Source organism: Lampetra fluviatilis, chromosome 20, assembly GCF_964198595.1.
Source record: "Lampetra fluviatilis chromosome 20, kcLamFluv1.1, whole genome shotgun sequence".
In the NCBI taxonomy this organism is placed as follows: Eukaryota; Metazoa; Chordata; class Hyperoartia; order Petromyzontiformes; family Petromyzontidae; genus Lampetra; species Lampetra fluviatilis.
The window spans coordinates 2866574-2884092 of record NC_136294.1 but is presented as its reverse complement, the minus strand read 5'-3'; the positions used below and the strand labels follow the sequence as shown (position 1 = coordinate 2884092).

The window sequence follows — 17519 nt, the reverse complement described above, 5'->3', positions numbered from 1 at the left end:
GGACGGTACACGCATAAAGAGCCATCCGTCTTGAGAAGGTAAGCTGTAAATAATGCTGCGATATATTCCGGTTTGTTTGTCGTTCATCTGCTAACGTAAAATTGAATCATAAGTTAGCAAAGGGCTCTTTCTCTCTCTCTCTCTTTCGGCGCATAATGGCATGTCAGCGGCAGCTATGTTGACTAAGCATTTTACACGAGAGGATGAAATGTGTTCACTTCAGTCCCCCCAGCCCCCCCTTTCCCCTGGCCCCCACCATACACTCGTATTCTAAGTGGCTGTTGTAATTTTGAAAATTGCCAACATTTCATTAACCCCGGCGCAGTTTCCTGCAGAAAAAAAGCAAAACACGCATTTTCAATAATTTCCTGTGGATATAATTGGCACGAGAGATGGGAATCAGAGAATCAGGATTTCATGAGAAAGCTATATTTTGACTTCTTCTTTCGCAAACGTTCGTCAGCCGCTTCCCTAAGCCTTCGAGGAAAAACTTTGTTTGCAGAGACAGGGGGCCTGTGTCCTCAGCCCTTACTGCCTGCCACCTGCCTTTTATTTCTGTAGCAACACCAACAAAATGGTGTGTTGCATAACAGCCGGTTATTCACCACTATTACCCTCCAGAGTGAAATTAATTATTGAGTTGGAACCGTCACAGCCATCTCTCATTTACTTGATACAGCTGTCGTGGCTGTGACGGTTCCACCTGAAGACGGAGGCTTGTGTTGCTTCCGAAACGTCGTGAATTTTTAAATTTGTTTTATTTTACTTTTATTAATTAAAATTGTTTTACCTACGTGACTTTACCGAAACAACCTAAGAGTATTAATTATTGAGCTCTGTCATCTGAAAATCATCTGAGCTATGAGCCGCTGTGGCGGGATTATTGTCGGTTGTCAAGAGGAATAACCGAGCGCCGGCCAAGTGATAGAACGTGCCCGAGATGACATCAGCTGACGCGATGACATCAGTTCGAGTGAAGGCACTGCCGGGTGTGTTGCATAACAATAGTGAGAGGCTGGTGGTGAGTTTGGGAGGTCTCCATCCAACAGTTGATTGGCCATGACTGCTGCTGCTGCTGTTGATGATGATGCTCCACGCAGCGGACGCAAATATAAATAAATACAGTTGGGTATCACTGTGTTCTTCAGGAATAAAGGGCCCTTTCTATGACAATTATAATGATGGTGGTGGTGACCTTGAGAATGCGTGTGCTCCTTTGGGTTTCAGGATGTCACTGCTCCCGGGATGTGCCACCATCACGCTCGCCTTATTCCAAGTGAGTCTAAGCTGAGAATTCTCATTTACATCGGTATTAGGCATGTCGCGTTTGACCCCTTAACCTTCCGCTATTCACCCATCCCCCAGCTACCCCCTGTCAAGCTATTCCATGAACTGCCAGGATCCGAGGTCAAGATTCGATTCAACAATCGATGTTTTTTACCATCTCGATTGTTCAATTTTGCTCGCTCCGTTAACCTAAATGTAACCTTAACATTTGCTTGCAAATGTAAAAAAAAAGTGAGTAAAGGAGCAGTCCTGCAATTTCCTGCTTGCGCTACTGCTGGCAGAAGGGCCTCCACCACATACAGGGAACTCTTAGAGAGCCCCTATACAGACGGTATTTTGGCAAGATGTTGACTACCTCGCCTGGTATACAGGAGGTCGTGGGTTCGATCCCAATCCTGACGACTGCTGTATGTTTGGAGTTTTTGTGACTCTCTCCCCGTGTTCGTGTGGATATTTCTCAGAGTCCTCCGGTTTTCCCCTCCACATTTAGAATCAACATGCGTTTTGAGTATGTAGCTGCTATACATTTCCACATGATAAGCCATTCCGTTGAGCTATCGTTTGTGGCCAGTTGAATGATCACGTGGCGTCATTAAAAACGAGCAGGCCATCATGTGCCTGCGTCATCATCCGAACTCGATAAATTTAGTCGCAAATTACGCGGTTGGGATTACAGTACAGTACACACAGCAAGCATCGCCCCATATTGGCAAGACTGATGCCCGCTTGCAGACCAGATGCAAGGTCATCTTGTGTCGCACAGGGGCAGCTGCCACAGGGGGTGCCCTTTCACACACACTGCCTCGACCTGGGACGTGCTTGAACAATCATCAGAAGCGCGAAGCGTGTAACGACTTAATTTTGTACATGGGCCGTGATCGGTCAATAAATATGGTGGCGGGGCCGATAAGTCCTTAATTCGGTATTCCTCTGTTAATTATATTATGCGTGGTGATCGATTTATAGTTATAAATATAGTTATATTTATTTATACTTACCCCATTCATTTATAAAGCCCATCCTTTCAATCGACGCGCTTTGTGAAACTGCGTTGGCCAAGCTCAACACATTCGTGTGTATGTAGAACTTCTTTCGCACCATACGTAGTAATAATAGTGGCCTAAAAGCTGACAAGAAATAGCAAAATAGGCGACGTTTTAGCCAATTGCCCCAGTTGATAGCAGGCGATTAGATATTGTGATAGGAGTGACGGCTCATACACAGGAGAATGTGGGAGACACCTTCAAAGCTTTGAAATGAAACGTTGAAAATCCCCTTGGCAAATGTCTCCATGGTATTTCCGTGGGGTATCTATAGACGGATCACCATAGGTGCCATTTTACTGATGATGACTTGAGTACATTTGCATTGCTAAATAACTCGCATCTCATTCCCCCCATCCCCCCTCCCCCGCCCCAAGGTGTTCCAGTTTACCTGCGTTCACACAAGCCCCGGTGAGACCTGACTTTTCATCGCAATAAATCTACCCTCGGATTATAGCCAGAGGTGTTAGGGTCTTGGGATGTGTGTGGTGGTGGTGGGGGGGTAAGTGGTGAGTGAGGTACATCGTAGTGCTGCATATTAACGCTGAACACGCCGTAGACATTATGCTAAGCTGGCTGTGTAATGTTGCATTAAACGGGCTGGTGTTCCACACCTCGAATGTATAACGACCAGACGCATCTACGTGATGAGTTCCATTGCTCCATCTGGGCAGATGTGCTGGGCAGAAGAGGGGGGGGGGGCGGTTGTGATCATGAGTAAAGAGGGGATTGATTAGTCTGTATGCCCAGACCAAATATTTAATTTGTCGGTACCACCGTTGTATGTACGTTGAACTTCCTTTGCACCGTACGTCGCCAACCGTACTAATTGGAGATGCGAAAATCGGAGATGTTGCATAACTTCAGTTGGTTCCAATTCATTGACTGTATTCGGCCAATAACGGTGAATGAATCAATAACTAGGTGACGTTTGTGGGTTATCAAGTAAATTCACTCTTATTGGCCACATGAATATAAAAGTACGACTCAAGCTTTGTTACCTTTGGTGGTACCGATTTCTGCTCTGACCCTTGGATTCATAGAGAGACCACAGATTTTGAACGATGGAGGTGGAGGAGAGTATTGCCTCTCCCGTGGGCAAGTGGTGGTGCAGGCCCATGGGGGGCCCTACGCAGAAAATAAAAATTTTGGGGGCCTCGCCAATAATGGGGAACCACTGTGGCGAGATGTTAATCACCTCGCCTGGTATACAGGAGGTCGTGGGTACGATCCGGACCCTGACGCCCGTTACGACGCGTTCCGCGTTACATCGTGTTCCGCGTTGTACCGCGGGGCACGTTCCACGTCGTGTGAAAAAGTGTTCCCGGAAGTAAGAACCGCGTTATAGCGAAAACGCGTTGTAGTGTGAGCACCGCCACGAGTTAAGCGAAGCCTGCAAGGGATGCGTTCCTACGCTGCCCTCTACTGGACACCACGTAGTCCCGCGAGCCCTTTGACGGCATGCCCCCATGATCTTACGGAATGTTGACGCAAGTTCAGCATGCTATCATGACACTCCGGCTGGTGCCATCAGTTTAATGCCACTCGCCGTTTCTTTGTCTTGTCCGCTATCTCTTGGGGTAATGTTTCTCTCACGGTTTCTTCGTTGAAACAAATACATCTAACAAAAAATGGAGAAGGGTTCACGACGGGCGCACACACACTCGTGGGTCAGATCGTAAAGTGGCCTAACCCAAAACAACAACAACAACAACAAAAATCTCTTTACGAATCGTAACGTTACCCGCTGCAAAAAACCCCTTTCAACGCGTGAAGTTCACGGCGGTCGTAGAACAACTCCCCCCCCCCCCCCCGACAACGACGACAATCACCGCGGCGTCAAGGCAAGAAAAGCTCGCGTAAAACGACTTTCGACTTTCGCAGGCGGGCAATTTTCGCGCCTGGGCTCCCACTACGAGGAGACGGTGAGGCCAGAGCGATGGGCAGCGGCGGAGCGAGCATGCCACCGCCGCTTCGGCCACCTGGCCAGCGTCACCTCGGCCGCGGACAACGTGGCACTGGCACGGCTTCTGAGCCCGCGCGGCTCGCCGGGATCTCGTCCTTCCCTCTGGATCGGGGCGCGGGTCAGCTGGGCCGTGCACGGCGACACCGACGCTTCGGGGAGGCCGGGACGCCCCCCTTCCCAAGCCTCTTCCGTCGGTGGCCTTGGTACGCGATTTTGCGATGTTGAACTTTCCCTTAAAAAAAAATGTTGGTCGTCGCTGGTCTTTCGCAATTTTCAGTTGAAATTGCGCTCATCGGTAAAGGCGGCGCGAGACGAAGCGTCCGTCGGGAACGCGTTTACAAAGCGGGCAACATTTGGCGTCTCCCTCCGCAGACCCGCCCAGCGTCCCCGTGCTGGAGTTCCCGGAGCGCACCGACAAGAAGTTCGCTCGCCTGCACGTCCCCGTGCCCGACCTGGACGCCGTCACCGCGTGCCTGCGCGTGCAGTGCCTCGACCCGCAGCCGGGAATCCTCACCCTCTTCTCGTACGCCGCGCCCGACTTCACCAACGCCTTCCAGCTGCGCGCCAACGTGCCCTCGGCCGCCGGCGAGGAGCTCCAGGTGGCGCTCATCGTGCACGGCAAGCACGGCCCCTACCGCCCGCTGCGCTCGCTGGCCGACGGCCGCTGGCGCCACGTGTGCGTCGCGTGGGGCGGACGCAACGGCTCGTGGGCCATCTACGTGGACGGTGCCAAGCGCGAGTCCGGCCACGGACTCAACACGGGCAGCAAGATCGCCGGCGGAGGGGTGTTCATCATCGCGCAGGTAGGTGGGTGGGTAGGTGGGTGGGTAGGTGGGTGGGTGAGTGGGTAGGTGGGTAGGTGGGTGGGTAGGTGGGTGGGTAGGTGGGTGGGTAGGTGGGTAGCTGGGTAGGTGGGTGGATAGGTGGGTGGGTGGGTAGGTGGGTAAGTGGGTGGGTAGGTGGGTGGGTGGGTGGCTGGGTAGGTGGGTGGGTAAGTGGGTGGGTAGGTGAGTGGGTGGGTGGCTGGGTAGGTGGGTGGATAGGTGGGTGGGTGGGTAGGTGGGTAAGTGGGTGGGTAGGTGGGTGGATAGGTGGGTGGGTGGGTAGGTGGGTAAGTGGGTGGGTAGGTGGGTGGGTGGCTGGGTAGGTGGGTGGGTAAGTGGGTGGGTAGGTGAGTGGGTGTGCGCCACTCAGGTTAACTCCCCATAGTCCCGTGGGTTTTTCTCCGGGTCCCTCTGTGTTTTGTTTTCCGCAACATTTACAAACAAACGTTTAGAGTATTTGGCTGCTGTGAATGGCCACGTGATGAGCCACTTCATTCAGCTGTCAGGTCGCTTCTGAAAAAGAGCTATACAGTTCAACGGGACTTACCTGATAAAATTAAAACTTTTGGTTTAGCTTTAATTGTGCGAAGTGGTTGTAGCCGAGTGGGTAGGACGCAGCGCTGCTTAGCTTAACATGCAAATGACGCGAGTTCGAATGCCTGTCTGAGTTTCGATTTAAAGCTTTCGTGACTGCAGGGATTCATCTTCTTGGTTCTTTTCGGTAAAGTCACGTGACTTTACCGAAAGAACCAAGAAGATGAATGCCTGTCTGAGATTCAGATTTATTGTTAACCCATCCTCGCAAGCTAATGCTTCTCTCCACTGAGCGATGACGCTTTTTAAATTACTACGCCACAAAAAAGCGTAACGTACTCTCGACGGCATCGCAATAGTAATCAGTGCACATTAACCATGTTTACTTTTAACTGCTAAAATTAAGGCAAATGAGCTCCTATCCCATGTCCACAGAGATGTGTACTGGGGGGCGAGGGTTAAGAGACCCCCCCCCACTGCCGTCACCTGGAGACGAGGTCCACGGGGTTACCTGACGAGCGCTTGAAAGTGTTAATTCGCCGGCAGGATATTAACATTCGGGCAGCTTTCACCAGCAGCAAGCTAAAGGAACGCGCCGCAACCTTTCGTCTAGTGCACAAGTTGCAATTTCTTGATGTCAGAGGTCACCGCCGGCGTCTCGGCGGAGTGCGGCAAGCATGCGAGGAATGCTCATCATCGTCATCATCATCGTCGTCGTCATCATCATCATCATCGTCATCATCATCGTTGTCGTCATTATCATCATCATCATCATCATCGTCGTCATCATCATCGTCGTCGTTGTCATCGTCGTCATCATCATCATCGTCGTCATCATCATCGTCGTCATCATCATCGTCATCATCATCATTTTCATCATCATCTTCATCATCATCATCATCATCGTCATCATCATCATCGTCATCATCGTCATTATCATCATCGTCGTCATCGTCGTCGTCATAACCATCATCATCATCATCATCATCGTCGTCATCATCATCGTCATCATCATCGTCATCATCGTCGTCATCATCATCATCGTCATCATCATCATCGTCGTCATCATCATCGTCGTCATCATCATCATCGTCATCATCATCTTCATCATCATCGTCATCATCATCATCGTCATCATCATCGTCATAATCATCATCGTCGTCGTCATCGTCGTCGTCATCACCATCATCATCATCATCATCGTCGTCATCATCATCATCATCATCGTCGTCATCATCATCGTCATCATCGTCGTCATCATCATCATCGTCGTCATCATCATCGTCATCATCATCATCGTCGTCGTCGCCGTTCTTGTCTCTGTAGGTGATTTTCCAGGTTTGACCCTGAAACTGGCACGCAAGTTCTTGAGGGTTTCTTTTTTCTTGTTTGCCAACGAAAGCCATAAATCTTTAAATACCGGCGGGAATGAATTATTCCCTACAGCGTTATCGCACAAGGTCAAGTTTTTTTTGTTGTTCTTTGAATGACGAAACCTATATCCGATCGACCGACTACCGCACGTGTTAATATCAAATATATATTTGTTTCCGTGTGCACATGCGGTGCGTTTGTACGACCGAGGTTTAATTACGGACACGGTTGTTTCCCCCCCTCCCCCCCCATCAATTGCGAATAACTCGAGATTTCCTTTGAAGCTGTTGAACGAGAGCGGGCCAACAGCAGCAAGAGTAAATCCCCGCTCGCTAGACAAATGAGAATGTGATTAAATAAATAATGAATCGACGGGGGGGGGGAGGGAGGGAATGAAATCAAAGTTTTTTTCCTTCTTCTCATTCTTCCCGTGGTTAACGCCCGCCAACAAATTACGGCTTTCAACAAATTGCAGCGAGTCGTGAGCTTCCCTCTGGAGACCCGCGGCTCATTCCGTAAGTAGCCGGGGGGGGCAAAGGGGGTCATGATCGCAGGAAAGGGCCTCTCCTGGGCTTCCTCCCCGAGTTAGCCTTTGAAACACAAATTTATGTTTTACTTTTTCCAATCCCGTACTTTCAGTAAAACTCCCCCGAGCACAAGCGCGCGCCTCGTTTCGACGCTCGTGACGCGCGCGTGCGTGCGCGTCACGAGCGGTCGTGTGCAAGTTTCCTAAGTAACAATGCAAACTGGCTGATACGGAACACTTTTTATAGAAAAATAACCGTAAAGACTCCTCGGTGTATTCGGTGTTATTTTTTCCGAAACATTTTTTTTTTGTTTAAGCGTAGTGGGTGGATGACGTGCAGCAGTTTTTGTTGGAGGCCTTGGCATCCGTGCCGTGTCACGACAGCGGACGCGTGGGAGGGGACAGGCAGGGTGGCTCGGAGGTCAGAGACGGTGAAGTTGGCACCGCGCAGAGAGAGAGCCCCCCCCCCCCGCGTTCGAATCTGGCTCCTGGCCACCCTTTGTTCAAACCGCGTTCCCCTAAGGCTCGACGGGTTTGCTTGTGTTTAACCCAGATGAGAACTCGAGAGGTCGGGATGAGTCTCGTTTGCAGAAGTCGCTCGGGGCATTGGTCTGTCCTTATGGAGTGGTTGCTGCTGCTGCTGCTAACGCTTCTCTCTCCACTGAGCGATCGGGCTTTTAAATTACTAAAAACAATTGCGCAAACTGCGCTAGACAGCATCTCAATAGTAAAGAGTGCGCATTAAACATGTTGACTTTTGACTGTTAAAATGAAGGCAATTAGCTCCTATCCCATGTCGACAAAGATGTGGACTGGGGGCTAAGGGTGGCGAATGGAAATTGTTTGCCCACAAAATGTATTCAAGGCGTGGGAGACCCCCCCTCGCCCACCCCGCCCCCCGCTGCCCACAGAGCTATATAGGCTCAGCGGGCCTTACCCGGTAAAAAATAAACAATATATAAAGGTTTCATAGTTTTAGGCGCATTTCCCTGCGTGGGAATTAACCCACACGAGCCGTACCTGTGCTTGCGATGGGACAGGATTCGTCACGTAGATCTGATTTCAACTTGCAATCGATTTACTGCATCTTAAAGTCATTAATATATTATTTTGAAAAAGGATACCCAAGTCTTTTGTTTCACCTCGTTTTTGGATAGGATAGATATTTTGGCAAATGGTATCAATTGTCATCTTGTTTTTCACGCACCACACCATATTGGACGTACGGAAATATATATGTTTTCATCATCATTTATAACAAAAAAAATTGAGAAAGGTTCAATTGACGAAATGGCATTCATTCCGGGAAAACAATTTGGCATGTTTCAAGAAGTTGGGATTGTAGTCTGGGTTGAGACTGAATTGACTAATTTCTCTGTTGTGAAATGTTTTTGTGCCTTTAGTTTTCGTGCCATTTCTTGATTTGTTTGTTCAATTCCATTTTCTGAGGGTTTTCATCTGCTTGACAGTTGCTATAAATGGGATTTGTCGGATATATATAATCAATGGACAACAGTTGTGGGAGGCAATAAGCATGAATGACGCCAGAAAAATACAACCATTATATTTTTCTCTGGGTGCTCCATTGACTGTCGTCATTACCACCATCACCATCATCACCACCGTCATCATCGTCGTTACCACATTTTTTGTCATCATCATTATCGTCATTATCGTTGTTATCAATATTTTTTGGTATCATCATCGTCATTATCGCCGTCATCATCGTCATCATCGTCGTCATCATCATCGTCATCGTCGTCGTCATCATCATCTTCATCATCATCGTCGTCGTCATCATCGTCATTATCGTCGTCGTCATCATCATCTTCATCGTCGTCATCATCATCGTCGTCGTCGTCATCATCATCTTCATCATCATCATCGTCGTCGTCATCATCGTCATTATCTTCGTCGTCATCATCATCTTCATCGTCGTCATCATCATCATCGTCATCATCATCGTCGTCATCATCATCATCATCGTCGTCGTCGTCATCATCGTCGTCATCATCGTCATCATCATCGTCGTCGTCATCATCGTCGTCGTCGTCATCATCATCGTCATTATCGTCGTCATCATCATCGTCGTCATCATCATCATCGTCGTCGTCATCATCGTCGTCATCAACGTCATCATCATCATCGTCGTCATCATCGTCGTCGTCGTCATCATCATCGTCATCATCGTCGTCGTCATCATCATCGTCATTATCGCCATGGTCATCATCATCATCGTCGTCATCGACGTCGCTCCTCACAGGAGCAAGATACCCTGGGCGGCGCGTTCAAGCGCGACGAGGCGTTCAGCGGCAACCTCACCGACCTGCGGCTGTGGCGGCGCGAGCTGGGCGAGGGCGAGGTGGCCGCGCTGGCATCGTCGTGCGCACCGCCCCACGCCGCCAGCGCCGCCAGCGACACGTCGCTCCTCTTCTCCTGGGACCTGTGCCAGTTGGAGGTGGAGAGCTCCGTGAGGATCTCACAGCATGTCCTCCAATGCAACGGTACGCGGGTGGTGGGGGTGGGGGACACCTTGAACAAGAATCGGAATAGCTCACAAAGCCTTTGCCGTTGCAGCGCCAACGTTTTTGGAAGAGCCTCGTTACCTCCCTTCACATCGTCAATCTTGCTTTAAAAAAAATTATCGTGACGCTGAAGATTAGTGCTCGATACAGCAGACACATTTGCAAATTTCGATTTGAAACTTTGATCCTTACCTGTGTACCGATAAATTTCGATTTAAAGCTTTCGTGACTGCAGGGATGTATCTTCTTGGTTCTTTCGGTAAAGTCACGTAGAAGGGAAATAATAAAATAATAAATATAAAACATAATAAAATAATTCTCACGACGTTTCGGCCACAACGCAAGCAGCCGTCCTCAGGTGAAGACCAGGTCTGTCGGGGAGACAGCGTCTGACAGACCTGGTCTTCACCTGAGGACGGCTGCTTGCGTTGTGGCCGAAACGTCGTGAGAATTAAATTTCGATTTAAAGCTTTCGTGACTGCAGGAATTCATCTTCTTGGTTCTTTCGGTAATGTCACGTAGAAGGGAAGTAATAAAAGAATAAAAATAAAACATAATAAAATAAAATATGTTTTATTTTTATTATTTTATTACTTCCCTTCTACGTGACATTACCGAAAGAACCAAGAAGTCGTGAGAATTATTTTATTATGTTTTATTATTGTTATTTTATTATTTTATTATTTCCCTTCTACGTGACTTTACCGAAAGAACCAAGAAGATGTGTACCGATAGTTCAATGTCAATGTGCCATGCATGCTTGAAATTACACCCGTTAAATCAAACGCCCACGAATACTTACGTTAGAGAGCGTTGCATAATCCATGCGCCGCTTGCGTAGAATGCCATCGAGAGTGAGGCACACACGCAGGTTAAACTGTTAAGAAAAGTTGCGTGTGTGTGTTGCCAGCGTACCAACGTTGGACAATGTATACCATACTTGCTTGTGTTGTGATCGAAACGTCGTCGTTTTTTTGTTGTTTTGTTATTTTCTTTGAACCTATGTACGTACGTGACTTTGCCGAAAGACCCAAGAACATGAATTCCTGCAGTCACGAAAGCACTAAGTCAAGAAGAAGAAGAAGTTCCTGCAAATATTGCGGGGCAGTTGCTGGCGATGCGCGTAAACCCGCTGCTTGTGAGCCCCCCGTTTCCTTTCTCCCCCCCCCCCAAACCTTCCAGCGTCAGATTCCACGCCCGGAGCAGGAGCGGCGATCGGCTTTGCCGGCGGTGGCGGCGCCCACCAGCAAGCGCCTCCCGTCACCGTGACCTGGGCCGACGGCTCCGTGTCGACCTTTCACAACGTGAGCGGCGGCGGTGGCGGCGCTGCGGGCGCTTGTGCTGGGGGCTGCGCCGCACTGCACCCGGCCACGGGCCGCTGGGAGGTCTCGAGCTGCGACGACAAGAAGCCCTTCCTCTGCGAGTACCGGCAGAGTGCGTCACGCGAACGTCCGTCCGTGCGCGTGTGCGCGCGTGCGTGTGTGCTGAATACGCGTGTGCACGTGTGTGTGTGCTTGAGCGATAGTGTCGGCACAGTAAATCTGCCAGTCGTCTCAGTTCGGCCGACCCATGGCAACCTGCTGGGTCTGTTCCGTGACACCCTGTCAGCGAGCCTTCGACACTTCACGTGGCTTCAAAGTGCACCTGGCCTGGCACAGGCGCCGTGGTGACTCCACCGCTACTTATTGGTGAACGACGGTGGTTGCGTATGGGGAGCAATGGTGGAGCGGTTAGTGTGCTGCACTACGAACCCGGCGACGCGAGTTCGATTCTCGCTCACGGCCGACATCGGTGACGAATATTTTAACCATTTCTGCCGCCCCCGCCCCCCGCAAATGAGTAAACATCGCCACAGGGGAGACAAAGGTGGTCGTGTGTAGTGCTGGCCACCCACCCTCCCTCGTGTGCCACCGTGCCGGCCTTCAGAAGTGCTGATATTCGCTACTAAGAGCACTTGCCCTCAATCGTCTAAGCAGGTTATACGGGGGATCTTTGTGAGTGAAGTCGACTCAGCCTCGAATATTCTTTTTCAGCATTAAGATGTTGGCCAGTGGTGTAGGCCAATCAGTTCCAAAGACAATACATAACTAATGATCAGTATGTGTGGTCAATGTAGACTTGATTCCTTGCAATAGGTATCTATATAGTGTTTGAACATCTTTACACTTGTTTCATTTCCAGAAAGGGTTAAACCTATTCTTATTTTTCATCATTTTTGATAGTGACAAAAAGGTCCCAGAGATACAATGTATGTTTTTGATCTGTGGAAAAAACCCAGAAAAAATCCATGCCGAACAGTGGGAGAACACACAAGTCCCACGCAGAAACGCGTCCGGATCGTTAATCAAACCTAGGGCCTTCTTGCTGTGAGCCACGAGGATAACCCACTGCTCCTGCCACCTTGCCGCCCCAGAGGTGTCGTCTAGAACAGTGAGTCCTGACATCATCCTGCGTGTGCTGGGTCGTTGTAGGTGCCTACGACAGTAACCAGGCGCTGGCTACGGAGTCCGAAACGCCGTTTGCTGCCAAACTCAACGGTCTCATCGGTGGCTCTCTGGTGGGTTCACTTTTTTTTGTGGCAAATCACTCTCGCGACGCTTTCAGGGCGTGTGTAAAATCCGAACGTCGCGGTTATAGATTTTTTTTTTAAACACAATTTGCTCGAGCACTGGCAGAGAAAGGCCCCAAAACGTCAGGACAGCCATGAACGAACAGCACTCTCACGAAGTTGTATTGGATAGGAGTTAAACTCGTTCCTACAATTAATACATTTTATTACTGTTAAGAGCTTCACGGGAAGGGAGGCGGTGGGGGGGGTGAAGAGGCAATGATGTGGGCGAAAGGGAATTCCAAAGTGGAGCAGTGCGAGGGAAGAAGCAGAAAGAGACGCGTTTTGAAGATGAATTCTTTTTTTGTTAATGCCCACCAATCGAGACCATCAACTCATCACACTTGAGGACACGGTTTAATCCACGGGCAGCTGAAACCAATATTCGTATTTGATTTGAAGCTTTCGTGACTGCAGGAATTCCTACTCTCTGGTTCTTTCGGTAAAGTCACGTAGATAGAAAGAATCCGACGTTTCGGTCGCAACACAAGCGTCCGTCATCAGCTGACGGACGCTCGTGTTGCGACCGAAACGTCGGGTTCTTTTATTTTTTCTATCTACATGACTTTAGCGAAAGAACCAGAGAGTAACAATATTCGAAACCCTGGGTCTCGGCGTTTCGCGGCTCAATCAGCTCTCCCGGCAGTGATTTCACCTGCAGGAAGGGGGCTGCACACCGAGTCGTTTGAAATCGGAAACGGCGTTTCGCAACGCGGCCCCTCGAGCCAAATGTTTTTAATGGTACTCAAGTACTTTCGTGTTCACCACGTGCATGGCGGATCTTGAAATATTAAGTTTTTTTATAGAAACCGAATTCGAAAACAAAATTACCTCCTTCTCGTTATGTCGGTGTTCCGACCCCTGTGCTAGCCAATGGGGGGGGAGGCTTTACATTTATAAAATTCGGAGTGCTATGACAGAAGTGATATGGACAAAAGATAGAGGATGCTGTGAGATAATATAGATGTAGGACAATACATGTAGTAAGTTGAGATGAGAGAGATGCAGACTATATCGAGGTGAGAGAGATTAATTGGCCTGGTGTTGTATTAATCAGCTGGTGATGTTTATTCAAATTTCAATTCGAGATGGTATTTGATGCGCCCTATTTCTTCACGCATCCAGGTCCAACGTGACGTCAGAATCTAAATATTTATTCATTACCGGAGGAATCCGATGACCTATAAAGCTTTTGTTTCACAGATGTCCAGTAGGGGCAGGTCAGAACGCGACAACAACAACAACAATACAAAAACACGATAAGGAGTGCAAAGTATAGGAAAGGTAAACGAATCACTTTAAATAAAACTAAACTATATTTTACGTTTTTTATTCAACTCAACATAATCGGGGCCCTACGCATTCGCTTTGTGTGCTTGAGTCTAGCGCATCTCCTGCTCAGGAGTTACTGTCTTGCGCCTAATGAGAAAACGAAGCTAAAGCGTGCCCAAGCAGGCAATCAAAATGGTTTAACAGAACAAGTGAATGGAAAAAAAACACTTCCCCGTTCCCCCTTCCTCTACCCTTGGCCGTGTTTCCCTGAAGCCAGATGTGCGGCTTTACTTTCCAGGAACTGGTTGGCAATGCTGAATAAAGGGCGTTCAGTCCAGGAATGTGCCACACTTTAAATATACACACACACAGTCCACATTTTTTTGCACTTTTCTTGCATCCCAGCATTTGGCAAAAGTTTCATTTGCCAAACGGCAATGTCTTCTAGTAACATCGCAGGGTTGTGAGAGATGGCGGGGACTTGGGGAGAGCCTTCATCCAGCAATGGATTGACAAACAGCAGTAATCGGATTTCCTACACTCACTCATCCACTCACTCACCAACTCACTTACCCACTCACTCACCCACTCACCCACTTAACACACTCACTCATTCTCTGGAGAGAAGGAGATACGGGAATCATCTTCTTGGTTCTTTCGGTAAGTCACGTAGAAGGGAAATAATAAAATAATCAAAATAAAACATTATAAAATAATTCTCACGACGTTTCGGCCACAACGCAAGCAGCCGTCCTCAGGTGAAGACCAGGTCTGTCGGGGAGACAGCGTCTCAAGAGATACGGGAAGTAATGCAGGAGGTGTGAAGGCGCAGGATTGAAGAGGAGGGATGTGAGGGAGCGGTGCCCAGGCAGAGTTGCCGTGGGCAAGGAGTTAGAGGGTAGGGGCATAGCGGACTCACCGATGACAAAACGACCAAACGATCGCACCTCCCCACAGGTGTCTGACTACCTGGCGCTGAACAGCACCAAGTCGCTCGCCAACGCGTCGGAGGCGGGCGTGCTTCTGGGGGCCGCCCTGCAGGCGATGGAGGGCGACCGCATGGCGCTGGCTCCGGCCGACTTGCTGGCCGTCGCACGGCTGCTGGGCAGCGTGGCCGACATGGGCCTGGTGGAGGGAAGGCCCCACACCGGGGCCCCCGGCGACCTGGCGGGCCGCTTTGTGGCCCTCGCCAGCGGCTGTCTCTCCCCAAACAACTCGGGGCAGTGGCAGCGCATTGATCAGGTGCGCCTTGGATTTTGTCTTTTTTTTTTTGTTCACGTAAGTTACTGAAAATGAGCAAAATCTCGATTTAAAGTTTTCGTGACTGCAGGGATTGATCTTCTTGGTTCTTTCGGTAAAGTCACGTAGAGGGGAAATAATAAAATAATAAAATAATATTTAATAAAATAATAAAAATTTAACATAATAAAATCATTCTCACGACGTTTCGGCCACAACACAAGCAGCCGTGCTCAGGTGAAGACCAGGTCTGTCGGGGAGACAGCGTCTGAATGACGCTGTCTCCCCGACAGACCTGGTCTTCACCTGAGGACGGCTGCTTGTGTTGTGGCCGAAACGTTTAATTTTTATTATTTTATTATTTCCCTTCTACGTGACTTTACCGAAAGAACCAAGAAGATGAGCCAAATCGTCAAATGGCCAGCAACTAACAGCGCTATCAGAGCAGTAATAATGATAATGCAATATCTAACACGTGCACCTCCGATCAGCGCGGTTGGCTATGTACGGTGCGAAAGAGGTTCAACGTACCTGTTGCACCACTATTTCGCGGAAAGGATGCGTGAAATCGATGCATTACTTTTTGGTATGAGCAATTACTCCAATGTGGTTCATTTGGATGAAAAGTGCTTCAGAGTTGTTCAATCTCCCACCCAGCCCACCCCACCACGGAGGGTGATGTTCATCGCACGATGCACAATCCGATATTTTTAATTCTCACAGCTGGAATTTGGCCAAATTAAGCGCAGCATCACATTGATTGAGATCGTTTTGCTATGCACTCATTGGTGGCCGCGCTGAGACCATCGATTCACTTTCACTCAAGAACCCGGTTGAGTTGCCCACGGGCTCAGCCGTACCAGCTCAGCTCTCTTCTTTGTATGTTGTCGACATGTTGGACTTCTTTCGCGCCATACGTATCCAATCGTGCTAATCGGAGGTGCAGCCCAGTCACGTGGCTTCAGGATGTTACTGTTTCGTTGCAAGTGCAATAAAACGTCCGTAGAAGTGCAGTTCGGTGGAAATGTAATGTAAGCAGCCCAAAGAAGAAATGCTCAACGCATTCCAAGGGGCAGTACCCCCCCCCCCCACACCGCCCTCAGTCTCGACAATGAGACGATGCTTGCCACTCGAGTTCTCACCCGGTCAGCCAAATTCACTCGAAACTCAAATAACGCTTCTCTTAAGAGGGCCCATTGCCGAGACATTACCCCTTGCACCTTTGTTTCGCGTTCATGTACGGATAGGCTGAGCTTTTTGTTAGCTGTGCTCGTGCACCACCGCCACCGCTGCATCGCTACGGGGCGACACCGAGGGCCGTATTCTTCTCAGTCGCGGCTTGGCTCTGGCTAAGCCTCGAACACTCGAGGCTCAGCTCTGGCTTGAGCCGCTCCGGTGCTTTTGAATACGCGCGAGCGGCTCGGCCGTGGCTCGGCTCTGGCTGGCGTTGCTGGGACCGTGCTCAGAGTCGGCTCACGTTGAGTGCTTGGCTCAGAGCCGGCTCGCTGGAGCCGTAAACCAAGTCTAGGCTGAGCCGTGACTACGAACGTGGAGCTGAGCCTGGGTGCTGAGACTGATCACCATGGAGGGCATGACCTGTGCCTTGTCAAACAGCGGTTGTTCATCGACCCTCGGTGTGCGGTTTAATCAACACGCGTTCATGCGTACGCGTGTGTATGTGTGTGTGTGTCTGTGTGTGGGGAGCGGTCGTGCAACGGTAAGCGCGCTGCGCTTCGAACCCGACGACCCGAGATCGATTTGCCGCTCACGGCCCAACACCGGTGACGATGATCCAAACCGGTACTGGGCCTCCCCTAGGTCGACTCAGCCTCAAATGAGTACCTGGTGCGGTGTGTAAACATCGCCACTGGGGAGACAAAGGCGGCCGGGCATGGTGCTGGCCACCAACCCCTTCGTGTACTGTTGCTGCCTTCATAGGCTTCTCGCTAGTGGCACTTGCCCCAACAGTCTGGCAAGGCTATACGGGGGACCTTCGTCTTTTTTGCGTCTGCTGTACAGGTGGTCGGCGGCGGCCCGATGGCTGTGGTGGCGAGTTTGGATAAGTTCGCGTTTCAGTTGGCCGACTCGCTGTCGTCCGAAAAGCTCAACATCACCCTCAGCGAGGAGAACATCGGTGAGGACCTCGCACGCGGCACCAACAGTTCGGGGCGGTGGCTCGGCGGGGCGAGAGGCGCGTTCGCCGATTCACGGTTCAAATCCCGCAGGCCGCTCTGGTTAATACTGCGGGCGAATTAATGATAAGATATCATGCTCTCTCTCTCTGAAGCTGAACGAAATATGCGCGTAAAAAAAAATTCTAA

The 17519-nt window shown here is 49.7% G+C and overlaps 1 protein-coding gene across 1 annotated transcript in view; it reads left to right on the top strand.

Moving 5' to 3' along the window:
• Positions 1-842: 842 nt before the first annotated feature.
• LOC144937848 (adhesion G protein-coupled receptor D2-like) overlaps positions 843-17519 on the top strand; it is an 80738-nt gene continuing 64061 nt past the window's right edge. Inside the window, 9 exon segments of the mRNA XM_078865366.1 lie at positions 843-1276; positions 2708-2741; positions 4215-4499; positions 4669-5099; positions 9818-10058; positions 11262-11513; positions 12551-12636; positions 14917-15201; positions 17218-17332. Of these exon segments, the coding sequence (XP_078721492.1) occupies positions 1082-1276; positions 2708-2741; positions 4215-4499; positions 4669-5099; positions 9818-10058; positions 11262-11513; positions 12551-12636; positions 14917-15201; positions 17218-17332 (1924 nt within the window). The 5' untranslated portion in view covers positions 843-1081.